The sequence below is a fragment of the Numenius arquata genome, chromosome 7, assembly GCF_964106895.1.
Source record: "Numenius arquata chromosome 7, bNumArq3.hap1.1, whole genome shotgun sequence".
NCBI lineage: Eukaryota > Metazoa > Chordata > Aves > Charadriiformes > Scolopacidae > Numenius > Numenius arquata.
In genome coordinates, this window is record NC_133582.1 from 44,270,609 (window position 1) to 44,284,019 (window position 13,411).

A 13,411-nucleotide genomic window follows, 5' to 3' on the forward strand; every position below is an offset into this window, starting at 1 on the left:
ACATATTTTTTTTGCCTGATTTCTGTCTAGCACTGTTTTCCCTATTTATGTACTGTTTTATTACATTCTGTCTATACCTTACCCCACCCCTACTGTTTCTAATCCTACGCCTTTTCTAGCTCTAATTTATTCAACTTCCATTTCTTCTGTTCCTTTCTTTTTTAATTTTGTCATTTAGAAATCACATTGCATAATCCTTTTTGGCAGTGAGACGGAGGTGTCATATACTTGCTGATATGCAGATGCTTTCCTCAAAAGTCCAACATCTTTTTCATCCAGCCGCTAAAAAAAGCTGATTCTAAAGGCAGAGTTAGTGATAGGTGGTTATGTACTCTCTAGTTAAAGCAAAGATAAGGTTTATTTAGAGAATTTTAAAATAAATTAGGACTGAATGTGTAGTCTCCTATTTGACAAGTTAATTCCTCTACTGCATCTGTATTTTTTGAATCTCAAATTTCAGCTTTTTTTTTTTTCAATTCAGTTTTTTTCTTAAATTCCTAGCAGTGGAAGTTTTTAAAAGAGCCATAAATGCAAGGGAATACAACTAAATACAAGCCTAACACAGGAGTTCCCTCGTGGAACCTTAAAACTGATTATTGTCACTTTGTGTAAGATTCAGATCAGATGTGATCATCTGGAAAGCTGGCCTTCCAGAATAAATGTCAAACAGCATGATTACCAAAATAAGGCAAATGGTACAGATGACTTTCAAGCTTTGCAAAGCTCAGTGTGAGAGGTCCTTATCCCTCCTATGACTATCCTTTGACAGAAACTGAAGAGCACAAAATGTGCCAGAGGGAAACACTGATTCCACACAATCAATAACTTTGATTTTCATGCTGTCACAATTCAGTAATAAATTAGGAATCAGAGGATCTACCAAAAAATGCCAGATGGTTCATTATGAAATACACCAGCTGTCCTTTTCCCTACAATGTCTCATTTTAAACTAGTGGAAAACAAAGTTACTTTAATCTACCCTGTAGAGCTCTCTAATAAAAACAGCCACCAAAATAAAGGCTGAAATATCCAGCTACTCACTGGATTCACCTGGCCCACCATCATGCTGTCATGATGTCCAATCACCCAGCTACTTGGCTAAACAGATCACCGAGGTGCCTCTGCTCTCGACACCATACTGGCTGTGCATCAATTAATAGTTGTTGTATTGTTGCTATATTTCTAATAACGTCAGCAGCATGCTCTTTGGTTTCCAGGCCTGTCTGTTGGTTTCTAAGCATGTCCCCTGCCTAATGGAGTTCTTAGTGTCAGGGTAGACAACTAGACAAATACCTGTTAGTATAAACTGGATCAACACCTATACAGTTGAGCCATTGTACCTTGCACCTAACAAGGGCTGTTAGCACAATTCTCATTAGCTGTCATGTCAAAAGTGGAAGGTGGCTCCTAATGGGCTGGGAACGGAAAGCAAAGGCAGTTTTAGAGGGATATACACAAATGACTTGAGACAAAACTCCTCAGTTCAACAGATTAGCAATACACCTATTTCCAGAACACCCATGTATTTGAACTGAAGGCAGGGGGTAAAAAAGTTATATTTAAATACCCTATCTATGTTTACTGTCTTTGGGTGCTACCTTTGCAACACCAACAGCTCAGAACAGTTAATAAATAAAACCTTGGGGTTATAAAAAGAATACTTTCTTAGACATACTGGACTAAAACTCTTCCCTGTTCCATTTTAGTTGTATTACTTAAGGCATTAATTCAGTGCATTTTAAGAATGTAACAGACTACATGTATTTCTCAGAGTTCAGCTTCAGTTATTACAGCACAGCCAAACTCTTCCCAGTAAGGCTTGCTAGAGATTACAAACCAATTCCTCACCTGAGCATAAAGATGTAAGCAGCGCAAAAAGAAGTGGTCGAGGGGGGACATTTTTCACATTGCCTCGCAAAAAACACAATTCATTTTCAAGTTAATTCTTTCCTGTTCCCTAGCAAAAAAAGACTTAATTACTGTTGCTAGGTGAGTGTATTAGCAAAGTCTAAAATACAGCCTACAGCCCAGTAAAAAATGTATATGATTTGCTCATCTATGTAGCTGATTTATGTGTTTATAAGTCTTTAAAAAAATTTTGGAAGATTATTTAAATTTATCATTGTTAGATCTGCAGTCACATTTTTTCCACACTAGTTAAGTAAATTACATTAGCTGGGGGGCTAGGTGCACACACTTACTCCTCTGAGAGAAGAAAGAAATAATAATTTCATGGACTTTACATAAATGTAGTCACACAAATTCCTTTTTCCCTCTTGGAAATTGCCAGGCATTTCTGAGTGTACTGGTTATTCTGGAAAAAAATGTTTTTAGGCACCAGGATTCCCTTTTTACTATCAGACACTTGGTACCTCATATTTCTATTTCTGTGTTTAAGTGTCTAGGGTGAACAAGAAACCAGTGAAACAAAGCAACAGACCATCAAAAGTTGAACTAGTTCTAGAATTTAGATATGTCATTAAGATATAGGACTTACAAAAGGCAAGAGAAACAAGCATTTATCTTTATTTCCATACAAGATACAATTTTAAAATAAAAGTTTAACCATTTCCTTGTAGTATTACTAATTCATATGTTTTTGGAATGTGAAAACAACTCCTTTTTCCTCTGTAAGCTGTTTATATGGCTTCTTAAAGTTACTTCCACATTAATAACCTACAGTTCTAATAAATACTTGACACAGAATTTTTTTAAATAATATGTCTGTGTATTAAAATGCTCTCTTCTTTCAAGTATTTAAAAAAGATGGTTAACTTGATCCACTTTGCAAGACAATGTTTATACTACCTCTTTTTAGCAGTATTGTAAACTGAATACAATCTGTTTTTTAACATAATCCACAGCTGCTTCGAAACGTCCTTTCTGAGGCTCTGGCCCTTTTTTTCACAAAGGACTTTCATGAAGAATGTCTTTAATTACTATTCATTTCAAGTACATTTTTTATTCATTTCATAAAAATCTGGTCTGAGTAGAGTTCTTATCATTGTAAATAACTGACTAAATAGTCAAAAATTATACCGGAGAGCAGTAAGATAATTCAAATGCCATTCTTCCAGATTTCCTTTACTACTGCTTCTTGGCATATCTTTTTCTTTCTGGTCTTGCTATCAAACTTAAAAGACTATGTTACACACAAGAGAAGGATATATTTGAACTGGAGAAGGTTAAATTTTGCCAGAGCTGAATATTTTATGTAATACTAGCTTTGCAGAACACTGACAACAATAAATGCTGTGCAGTTAACTTCCTTTTACTGGGTCCTTTCTGTTCCAAGGACCTGAAGCACAATACTGAGCCAGGGGAGAAACTGCCTTAGAAATCTGTATTTTCTGCTTTGATTTGCTTTAGTTAGCCTCTCACTGACTTTTTTTGTTGTACTTAAGCATATACGTGCAACCTGAGAAGATGACGAGCAAAAGAAAGCTAACAGCTTCCCAGCCGGTCTGTTCTTTCCTCATCTATGGAGAGCTTTTGCCGAAAATCCAGGGTTCTCCATCTTTATTTGGACAGCAATGTATTATCTCTACCTATAGATGGAGAAACAGAGATAAAGTGAGTAACATGAGCTGAAGTCACATAGTGAGCCAATGTCAGTTGGTAAGATGTGCCTTTACTCTTTAAATACTTTTTCACATCCACAGGACTGCACTTCTAGAAAGCAGTGACACAAAAAGCTTTATTTCTGTGCACGGGTCTCAAGCTAGGGTGCATGAAATGTGAACATGACCAAGTCAGGGTGAAATGGATTTCAATAGGGCACTTCATCCCTCAGAGACCACCTGTGAACAGAAAGGAACCACTTGTGGGACACAGTCATTTATCAGCCACGTGCGATTTTGCTGATCATGTTGTTGGCATTGAAGTATCACCTCATTAGGTGTAATTGCTTATTACACCTATTAATTTCCATAGCACTCACCATTTAGATTCAATCTTTGCACAACATTGTTTCTGTAAGCTAACTTCTACATGTCCACATTATCACGCAGGGAATGGTCCTGAAGCTTTGGTGCCCTCCACCCGATTTGAAAGTATCACATTTGAAGCCCCAACACCAACTCTGGCTGTTTTCTGACTATATAGCCTAACTATTTGAGCTCTTTTTTTGTTCGTTTCCCTAATTCCAGTCCTGAGAAACTGCGTTATTCGAAATACAAAATTTATATAAGCTATGGTTCTGGAAACAAGCATATAGCCCCTCAATTTTGGAGGGCCACAGGAAGTAATGCTGCTTCACTGAGGTGGGTGAAACACCTCAAGAAGCTGGTGAGCTGGGCAGTCTGGGCTTCTTCCTCCCCAACTCTCAGCTCTGGGCCAGCACAATTTTTGCCGCCATTCGGTGCTTCGGTGGGTTTGGTGGTTCCACACAGGACCCTGCTACCTCGGGTGGCCTCTCACCCCGCAGTCGCTGCGGCTCAGGGCTTCGGGCAACAAGGGAGCAGCATAAGGCCTCCTCAGCAGGAATCCGAGAAACCACCACCCAGGCCAGGCCCCGCTGCCCAAAGGCCCAGCGACTGACACCCCCGTGCTCAGGAGAGCAGTTTCTGCCATGAAGGCAGCACTGCTGAGCTGGCAAGAGGATGAGCACAGCGAGATGGCGGCTGCTGCTGCCGCCACCGCGGCAGCAGCACCTCCTCCTACGCGTGAGCGGCGGCGGCGGCACAGCGACCCCCGCTTCGTCCCGCCGCGGACCCTCCCTCACGCCACCGCCCTCGACCGCCTCCCGCCCTGCGCCTGCGCCGCCCACGCCGCCATTACCCCCCACCTGCTGCGGCGGGCGCCTTGCGGGCCGGCGGCGCTGGCGGGGCTCAGACGAAGCGTCGAGGGACGGACGGCTCGGTGGACGACGGACGGGGCGAGGGGAGAGGGAGCGAGGCGCGGGGGCGGTTTGAGCGGTTGCGGGGGCGGCGCGGGAAACGGCGGGCTGCCTGGCGGGGGCGGCCGTGGCGCGGTCCCTGAGGCGGGGAGGCACGGGGCTGCTTCCTCCTTCCGCCTCCTTCGTGAGGAGCTGCTCCGGGCTGGCTGGTGGCCGTGGACTTTTCCCAGGCGGCCTGGGCTTTCTGTCAGGCTGGATTTCCCCCGGGATGACCCCTGAAGTGGTAGCTTGAGGGAGGTTGTGCTCCCCTCCTGGTCGGGCCTGTGCCCGCCATGGGTGCTGGGCTAGCTGGAGCACTGTTAAAAGTGCACTGCTGAGTGGGTTTTGTGGATTTTGTTGCAGTCTGTAGGCTCCTGTGATGCCACATTTAAGGTCAGGGAAAGTGTTGACTGTCAGTGAGGTGAAGTCGGCTAACTGGATGGTCACAAGCCCAGGCCCTCTGGGTGTGGGCATAGGACGTGAGTCAGGGAAGAAGTTGGTAGTCAACCAGAGTCTTCACCTGGCACCAGAGAGAGAATCTGACCAGCCCTTGTCTTCCTGTCTGCAACCTGCCACGCTCTCCACTATTTCCCAAGAGCAACTTGATGCTCTTGTGCCCATGCAGAAGGAGCAAGGTGAGAGTGGCCAGAAACTCCCAGGTGAAAAAAACAAGGGGATACAGTGCAGGAGGTCTGCCAGAAGCAAGGAGCTTGTAGCTCTGCCAATTTCAGGTACTGCTGTATGTGAAGATTGGCAGGCAGCGACCATGGCTGAAGTAACATGCTGGGAAGAGACTGTAAGGAGAGGGACAGGACAAGGTCAACAGCTATTTTGCTCAGAAGCTACTTTGCAAAATAGATTATCAGCAGGGATTGAAAGGAAAGAACATATCTCAGAAGGACTGAATGTCTCAGGTTTCCAGGAGAGTGCAGGTATCTCAGGAAAAAAAGGCAAATATTCCTTTATGGAAATAAAATCACAAATCCCATCCTCAGAGGAGGAAATTGAGAGTACAGAGAGACATGACATTTCCTGTTTGCCAGAACCTGAAGTGCTGCAACCCAGAAAGGGCACGTGTAGTACTGAAATGAAAAGCACTGACTCCATAATGATACTGAAGATGCAAATCCCAGATCTTAAGATGAACCTGGGGACTCAGGAATCGTTGTCTGATCCAAAACCTCGGGAAGAGGTAGAAATGCCAGAGAAGTTGGATGGGTATTTTTTAATTGGATCAAAAAAGCGAAGGACACAGGAGAAAGGAAACAGATGCTTGAGCAAGAAAGGTGAGACATCTTTGATGAAACCAAAGCTACAACTTGCAAGTAATTTACAATACTGTGAAACCAGTCTTAGAAGAACACAGATTTTTAGGAAGAGGAAAGGATTTTCTGGAAGGAGAAACACAGCTCTTTTGCACAAAGGAGAGGAGATCAGATATCCTTTTGGGGGGCAGAGGGAGTAAGGGGTGTTGGCAGCAACAGGCCCTGAGTAAATTTTTTTCCCACCTTTTAAATACAGTCTGTTCATTTATGCATAGAAGGTCAGGCAGAAGCAGTAGTTTCAGCAAAGCCAAAATTAAAGATAGTTCTTCATTCATCTGTATATTATTTGATTATTTTTGAATATGTATCATGCTGTCTTATCTAGTGCTTGCCTTTATAGGATGCTGGCTTTTGTTTTCAGAACTTTTTGCTTTTTAGTTGTTAACTCTGTAAAATCCTAAAAGATGTAGAATCAAAGATCGTATTTTAGTGTTCTAAGACAGTGTTGTATCAAACTGGAACAGTTTTGAAAGAGGATTTTTAAAAGTCTCCTTTTTTCAGGACAATTGCCTAAAAGACATTCTTTGTACTTTCAAAGTAGGTACATTCAAATGACAAATATTTGCTGAAGGTTATTATTAATAAATATTTAGAAACCATATTCTGAAGAACTGAGGTATTAAAATTGTATCTTGCTTTGAAAACTAAGATCTAAAACCCGCAACATTCTAGTAGTACATTCTTGAGTCCATTATCCAGACAAAATTTTCAGATGTACAGTTTTTGTCATAATCTGTGTTTGCTCTTAAATAAAAAAGCAGTACTTTATAAAAATGCAAGTCCTGTGGTTTTCCTGGATCTTCTTGAACAGTCTGATGCATTTGGTTGGACTGTGTATCTGAAATAAATCACTATATGCTTATAAACAACCTTTCTTATTGCAGAGAATCTACTGTGTAAACAAAAAATTTTAAGGCTGAATGTGCAAACAGCATCTGCATTTTCTTGCCAGGCGTGCTCTAATTTGGTTTCCACCTATGTTTTAAATATACTACTTTCAATGCCTCTTTGGCACCTTAAGGTCTGTTCCTCTCTGCATTTTCTGAAGACAAAACATCATTTGTTACTCTAAGTCCGATAATAGTGCTCATTTTAAAAGAGGGGAAAAAAAAAAAAAGGTAAAACTTCACAGAAATGTTTTGGTCTTCCACAGTGTCATGTTCTTTAGTAGCCTTGAGTGTTTTTGGTTCTCTTTATAAAATATTGTGATAGGATAGTGTTTTTCCTTTAACATATTCTTTAATGACACTTCTTTGTTTTTAATCAGCAAAGGAAAAACGAAAAGCAGTTGAGCAGAACTCCACTACACAGGCTGTGAAGAAGCTTAAGACAAATGGAAACAGATCAGAAGATTCTAAGGAAAAGGAACCTCACTACTCTAAATCTCCTGCGGTGGCTGCATTAGATGGGACTGAAAGCAAGAGCTTTCTGTGCCATCCTGTAAGAAAAAAGTCTGGCATGCAGTATAAAAAAAGGAAACGCAGAGTTGATCAGATCAAGTGCTTGCAAAGTTCTAGTGTGACTCCAGGAGAAAAAGAGGGAAATGTATCCGCAAAATGCGATGCTGAACATTGCAGAAACGCCCTGAACCATTGTAACAGCTTGCTCTGTGCAACAGAAAAGAACCCGTTTGTGAGATTAGAAGCCTGTAATTACATCAATACATTTGTGAAGTCTTCAGCTAGTGGAACTACCAGCAGTTACAAATTAAGTGGATTCTTCCATGTGGCCCAGAACAAAAGAAAGTATGTTTTTCCTGATGGTACTGTAGAACAGTGTGATATGAATTGCAGCACTATTAGAGTGCAAAATGAGAAATCACCCATAAAAGGTGGTTTATTGTTCAATAAAGAAGAAAAAACTCAAAACGGAGGAGGGTGTTCTTCATGCTGTCAGAGTGAAAGCAATATGTGTTTAAGGGGAAAAAAGTGGAATATTGGTCGAAAGCCTAGAAAAAAGGTGAAAATCACTGAGAAATCAGCAGGGCAGAATGTTTTCACAGACGTGGCTAATGAACACAGTGAGTGTGAGTTACAAACAGAAGTGGCAGTTGCCACATCAAGCTCCTTTGCAGCCTTAGGACTAAACCATACTCTGTCAGCTTCATGTGATCATACATCAAATCTTCATATAGGAAAAAATACTCATGAAGCACAAAATCTATCAACCTGGAGAAAGAACAGTGCCAAATTACTTGCATTTGAAGATGGCTTTGAGAAGATACCCGAGTTCTCTGTAGTAGCAAAAGGAGAAAATTCAAACAGTGTGGCACATCGTTCTGCTGCCTCAGGTAGCCCAAGAGCACTAGCTCAGGTCCATGATTTTTCTAATAGTCGCAAAAGCAAGACAGATGAAAAATTGAACAAAGTTAATATGAAATTGCAGCAGTTTACCTGTCAGAGAGCTGTACCCATGACTGGTAAAAATGTTTGGCCTTTTGAATCTTGCGCCAGGACTTCTGAATGGTTTCATAAAAATGAAATGCCCATCACAGAAGGAAAAAGACTTTTGAGGGCTGCCTTTGAGGAATCCTCTGATAAAAGCAGTGTTAAAGCTGTAGGAAACAGTGCTGTGACTGGGAATCTGAGACAGATGGATCTGTGTATGTCATCGGCAGAAATTAATGAAGAATCCACACATAAAATAATGGCTCCAAATACTGAATGTCTGACTTCACTTGAAACACCAGAATCCTCTTCTGTGGATATTTATGAGACTTTGAGCAATGAAAACATGGAATCACCAGTTAATATGGATAGACATACCATGGCTTTTAGCCATGATGATGTGCAAGAAGTAAAAGCAACCTTGAATTTTACAACAAAACAAAAGGGTAAACATAAAGGAGCTGTAACAAAAAGAAGTCTGTCTTTGACAGTCCAGAATGGTACATCTACAGGTAAAAAAAACAGAATAAACTTCAGCCGTAAAGTATCAGTAGGGAACCAGACATTTTCTGATTTAAAGCTAATGAAAGTATTAAACTCTGGAAACCTGACAAAATTCAAAATTCCCTTATGCAGAAACAAACCTGAATCCAGGAAACTTGAATCTGACCATTCATTTGAAAGAAAAACCTGTAGTCCACTAGAGCTTCTTGACAGGACTAGTGTTCCGAGAAGGCAGAAGACAGGTGAAGAGACACCTTTGGTAAATTCCGAGCAGCAGCCTCTTTCTATTGTGAGTGATACTACATCTACAGCTTCCGTGAATAAAAAAGTCATTGAGATCAACAGTAAGGACCTTAAGCATGATAGTCCTGAAAACCTTTCGAATGAGATGTCTCCACTCCCTGAACATTTTTCTTTGTATCCACATCCTTTTCTTGATGGACAGCTAGAATCATCTGTACCTGATATCCATGGGACTGAATGTGTACTAAAATCTAATTTTTCTGATCATTCTTGGAATGCAGTTGACCACCCTGTTGCATTAGAAATAAATGATGATAGCAAATCAAGAGAGAATCTTTCACAACACCAGAGTCAAATTTTTCCAGATATTCTTGAAGCTTACAAAGAAGATGTTCTTGTCATTGATGTGATTCAGAATGATCCTGACCTTTTTGGAAGTAGTAATGAAGAGGAACTTGCACTTACAGACTGTGAAAATTGTCCTGTGAAGGCGTCCTGTACTAGCATCTGCCTTAAAGATGAAAAGCAGGATATGAAGCCTGAGTCTCCTGTTATCTCAGAAAACAGAGATTCAGTAGATGATAATTTTAGGTATGCATATAATTCTTTTTATTACATAATCCTAAGTACTTTGTTGTCATATCAGTATGCTTTGGTTGTAGCGGTTAGGCTTCCTTACAGAATTTCACTAATTCCTGGGTTGATTTTAAGTGTCAAAATTTGATTGAGGTATGACAGTTTTCTGAAGGCAAATACATTAATATGTTCTTCATAAGAAATAGGATAAACTCTGAATTGAAGGAGAACATAGTCCTGAGGTATTGGTTTAGACCGAGTAGAGTGAAATATGAAAGTATAAACAAAGCTAAGTTTATAGAAAACTCTATAAACAAAGAGTAATATTCTTAATAAGTAACAATGTTTTTAAATATCTGACTTGATTTGATATAGCAGATATCCTTTAGAGGGTAGTTTTTTAGTTGTAAAGTGGTATAGTGCTTAGAAATATTTTTTAGTTTCTAGGGGTAGCTAGATCTATATGAATAAATGGTTACCTCTACAGTAGTAGTCCATTCTGCCATTCTCTTTCCCTGCTTTTCTCTTATCCCCAGACATGTGAATAGTTTTCAAATCTGTAATTTGGCTAACATATTATAGATGTTTATGATTCTGCATCTTCATTCAGTAAGTTCCTGATGTAAGTTGTTAGGCTTTAATGTTTTTCTGGGTTTTGAGATGATAATAAAAGTCACTGAAGGGGGAAGAGAAGTTTAAAGTAGAAAAAAACTTTTGTAAAAAGAGGTGGTAGACCTTTGTGAGATAGATTAACTCATCAACTGTCTAGTCTGTTTTTTCTCTAAGCTTTGATACTTGTATTTGATAACTGAGGCTTAAGATTACATTTTTCATTTTATAAAGAACATAAAGCTTAGATAGAAAAAGTGCAAGATTTTCCTCTGAAGATTAGGTTTTTTTATTGGGAGGGGTGTTATAATTTTCTTCCTCTGCTCTTTCTGGGTGGCTTTATATTATCCTTATTTTAAATAATGTTTTTATTATTTTTGATATTGTACCATCTTATAACTGCGTTCATTTTTTCTTACTCTTTGCTCTCCTTATCCTTTCGCCTTGATTAAACCCATGTTCAAAAGAGGAAGGGAACCTTCTCTGAGGTGCTGAACAGGTTTTTAGACATGAGAATATAAAACTTTCAGATGTTAATAGAATAAAACCTCTGCAAAAGCAAGCCTCTGAAGAACAGGACAAGTCTTTAGTAGGAGCATCCAACTTCTCAAAAAACAGCTAGGCTGTACCACACTGAATTTATTAGAATGAGTATTCATTTTGTGTACAGTGTATATTGTATCTTATATGCACTGTATATTACAGTATTTGTAGGGAAGGCAAATATTTCCTTTAACTTGTAATGACATTGAATTAGAGTAACAACATCACAACCATTACATAGATGAAAACTGAACTTGTTTTGAAGTTTCTTCAAACTTCAGATTTCTTCCTGGTATCTGCTGAATTTGCTTGCCATCAACCAAGGAAAACAAAAATGCATGGTTCTTATTTCTTAGAATTTCCCCTTAATTTGCTAAAGAAGCAGGCAAAATTGTCTGGTTTTGCTTTTTGCCTTCCATAATTTGATGCAAAGGTCATTAGGTGGTGACTAATCTTAGTTGGTAACAGCTGGGAACATACTAATGAACTGAATATGAGAATATTAAAATAAGGCAATAGACCTTACTGCAGTTTTATCAAGTAGCTTATGGTATCACCAGATAATACTAAGAATGGCCAGTTCATATTGTTGTTTTTTTATTTTGTTAGTATTTGCCAGCTACAACTGGGACTTCAACTTTCTTTGGCCAACCAAAAAACATGATTATGCTGGTAGAGTTATGCCTACATCGCTACATATTTTAAAATAAAATATTATTTCTGCTAATTTCTCCCCTTTTTTTTTTTTTTCCCTCTTTGGAGATATTCCAGAGTATTGTATATGTTTTCTTGTTTGGCTGCTTATTTTATGCATACTGAAGTTTTGCTTGGTTGGACTGTTAGTTTGTAATGCCACTTCAGTCTGTCCACATAGAACAGCAAGTCAGAACTGCACTATTGTAAACCATCTCTTACTTGTATAAATATTAGTTTATATGTATGTTTTGTTTAACCTACATTAACTAATGTTAGGCATTACACCCTAGATGAATGTAATCTAGGTGATTTTAGGTAGAAGAGAAATGCAAGCACTTAATGGCTGCACATGGTGGTTGTTGCTGAATGTTTTCTTTAACTGTATCAGTACATAGCTTGTGTTATTATTTCCCTTCAGATTAATAAAAGCAGGCAGATGATGACAGAAAGAATCTGGATCTTTGCTAAAACTGTTTTGGTCCACGTATGCATGGGGATGGACTTCAGTACGCTTCTTCCTGGGTACTGATCTTTTAGCCTGGCATTGGGACAGAGCAGTAGGAACTGTATTTCTGCTAGCAGCAAGTTATGCTGAACGTATAGCTGGGTTGTTAAAAAGCTTTTTAAAATTTGTTGAGTGTTACTTTTGAGCTTAATAGCTTTTAAATTGTAATTGTAAAGGAAATGATTGGTGCCTTAATTTGTTGTGTTCTTCCAACCACAAAAATCTGAGATCTTGCAGCTTGTCGAAACGACAGTTGGTATAATGAAGTAATACTTCTTATTCAAGTTTTGTTTTGAAACCAAAGCAGTGAAACTGAAGGATGTACCAGTTTAACTCAGTAATTGACAAGTGTTCAGTGGCAACTATTTAGCCACTGTGGATGTGTAACTAGATCCATTTTGTTTAATCTGTGAATTTAAACACAAAAACGTGTTTAGCCAACGACACTTTTAATCTTTGACTGTTTGTGACCTTAAAATCTGGAGGGCTCTTTTTAGTTCTGAAAATTGAGGGATAATAATTTTTGGCTTCCAAATTTCAGATAATGAGAGCTCATGTCCTTCAAAAGTAGAACATACTGATTGCAACAGTGATTGAGGTCCAGAATTCAAATAAGGCTTGTTTCTTGGGGTTTTTTTGGTTTGTGGGTTTGGTTTGGGGTTTTTTTGTTGGTTTTTTTTAAGCAAACTAGCAAAGCACCCAATAACCAAGGAAGCACCTAACCTTGCTATACATCTCTCTGACTTAAGGTTTCCTAACTACTGTAATTGTGCTTGTGTGTGTGCCCAGAACTGATGTCTCTGAGTAAGCAGGACAAGCAGGTCCTGTCTCTTAACCCAGGAAGATTCAGAAAAGGCTCTGTGTTTCTATCTTGAATGGTTTGATTCAGATAGCATGCTCTGACCTTTAGGATAAGTAGGACTGGTTATTCCTCTGGTGGTTGCACTTCAAGAAGAGTAGAGTAAGTGCTGGTCGCTTCCAGGCATTAGTTGCCAGTCACAATGAAAGGATTGTGGACCTGCAACCTGAATGTGGCAGTGAAACTTAGTTTTCACGTATATTTGTTTGCCATTTTCTATTGTTTACCCCTCAGTGACACCCAAAAGTGCAGGTTTTTTGATCAGTCAGCTGAGGTATTTTTTTCCTC

At 39.4% G+C, this 13,411-nt stretch overlaps 1 protein-coding gene across 1 annotated transcript in view; it reads left to right on the forward strand.

Moving 5' to 3' along the window:
* Positions 1-5,252: 5,252 nt before the first annotated feature.
* TOPAZ1 (testis and ovary specific TOPAZ 1) overlaps positions 5,253-13,411 on the forward strand; it is a 36,613-nt gene continuing 28,454 nt past the window's right edge. The window contains 2 exon segments of the mRNA XM_074150878.1: positions 5,253-6,360; positions 7,469-9,926. Coding sequence (XP_074006979.1) covers positions 5,256-6,360; positions 7,469-9,926 — 3,563 coding nt within the window. The 5' untranslated portion in view covers positions 5,253-5,255.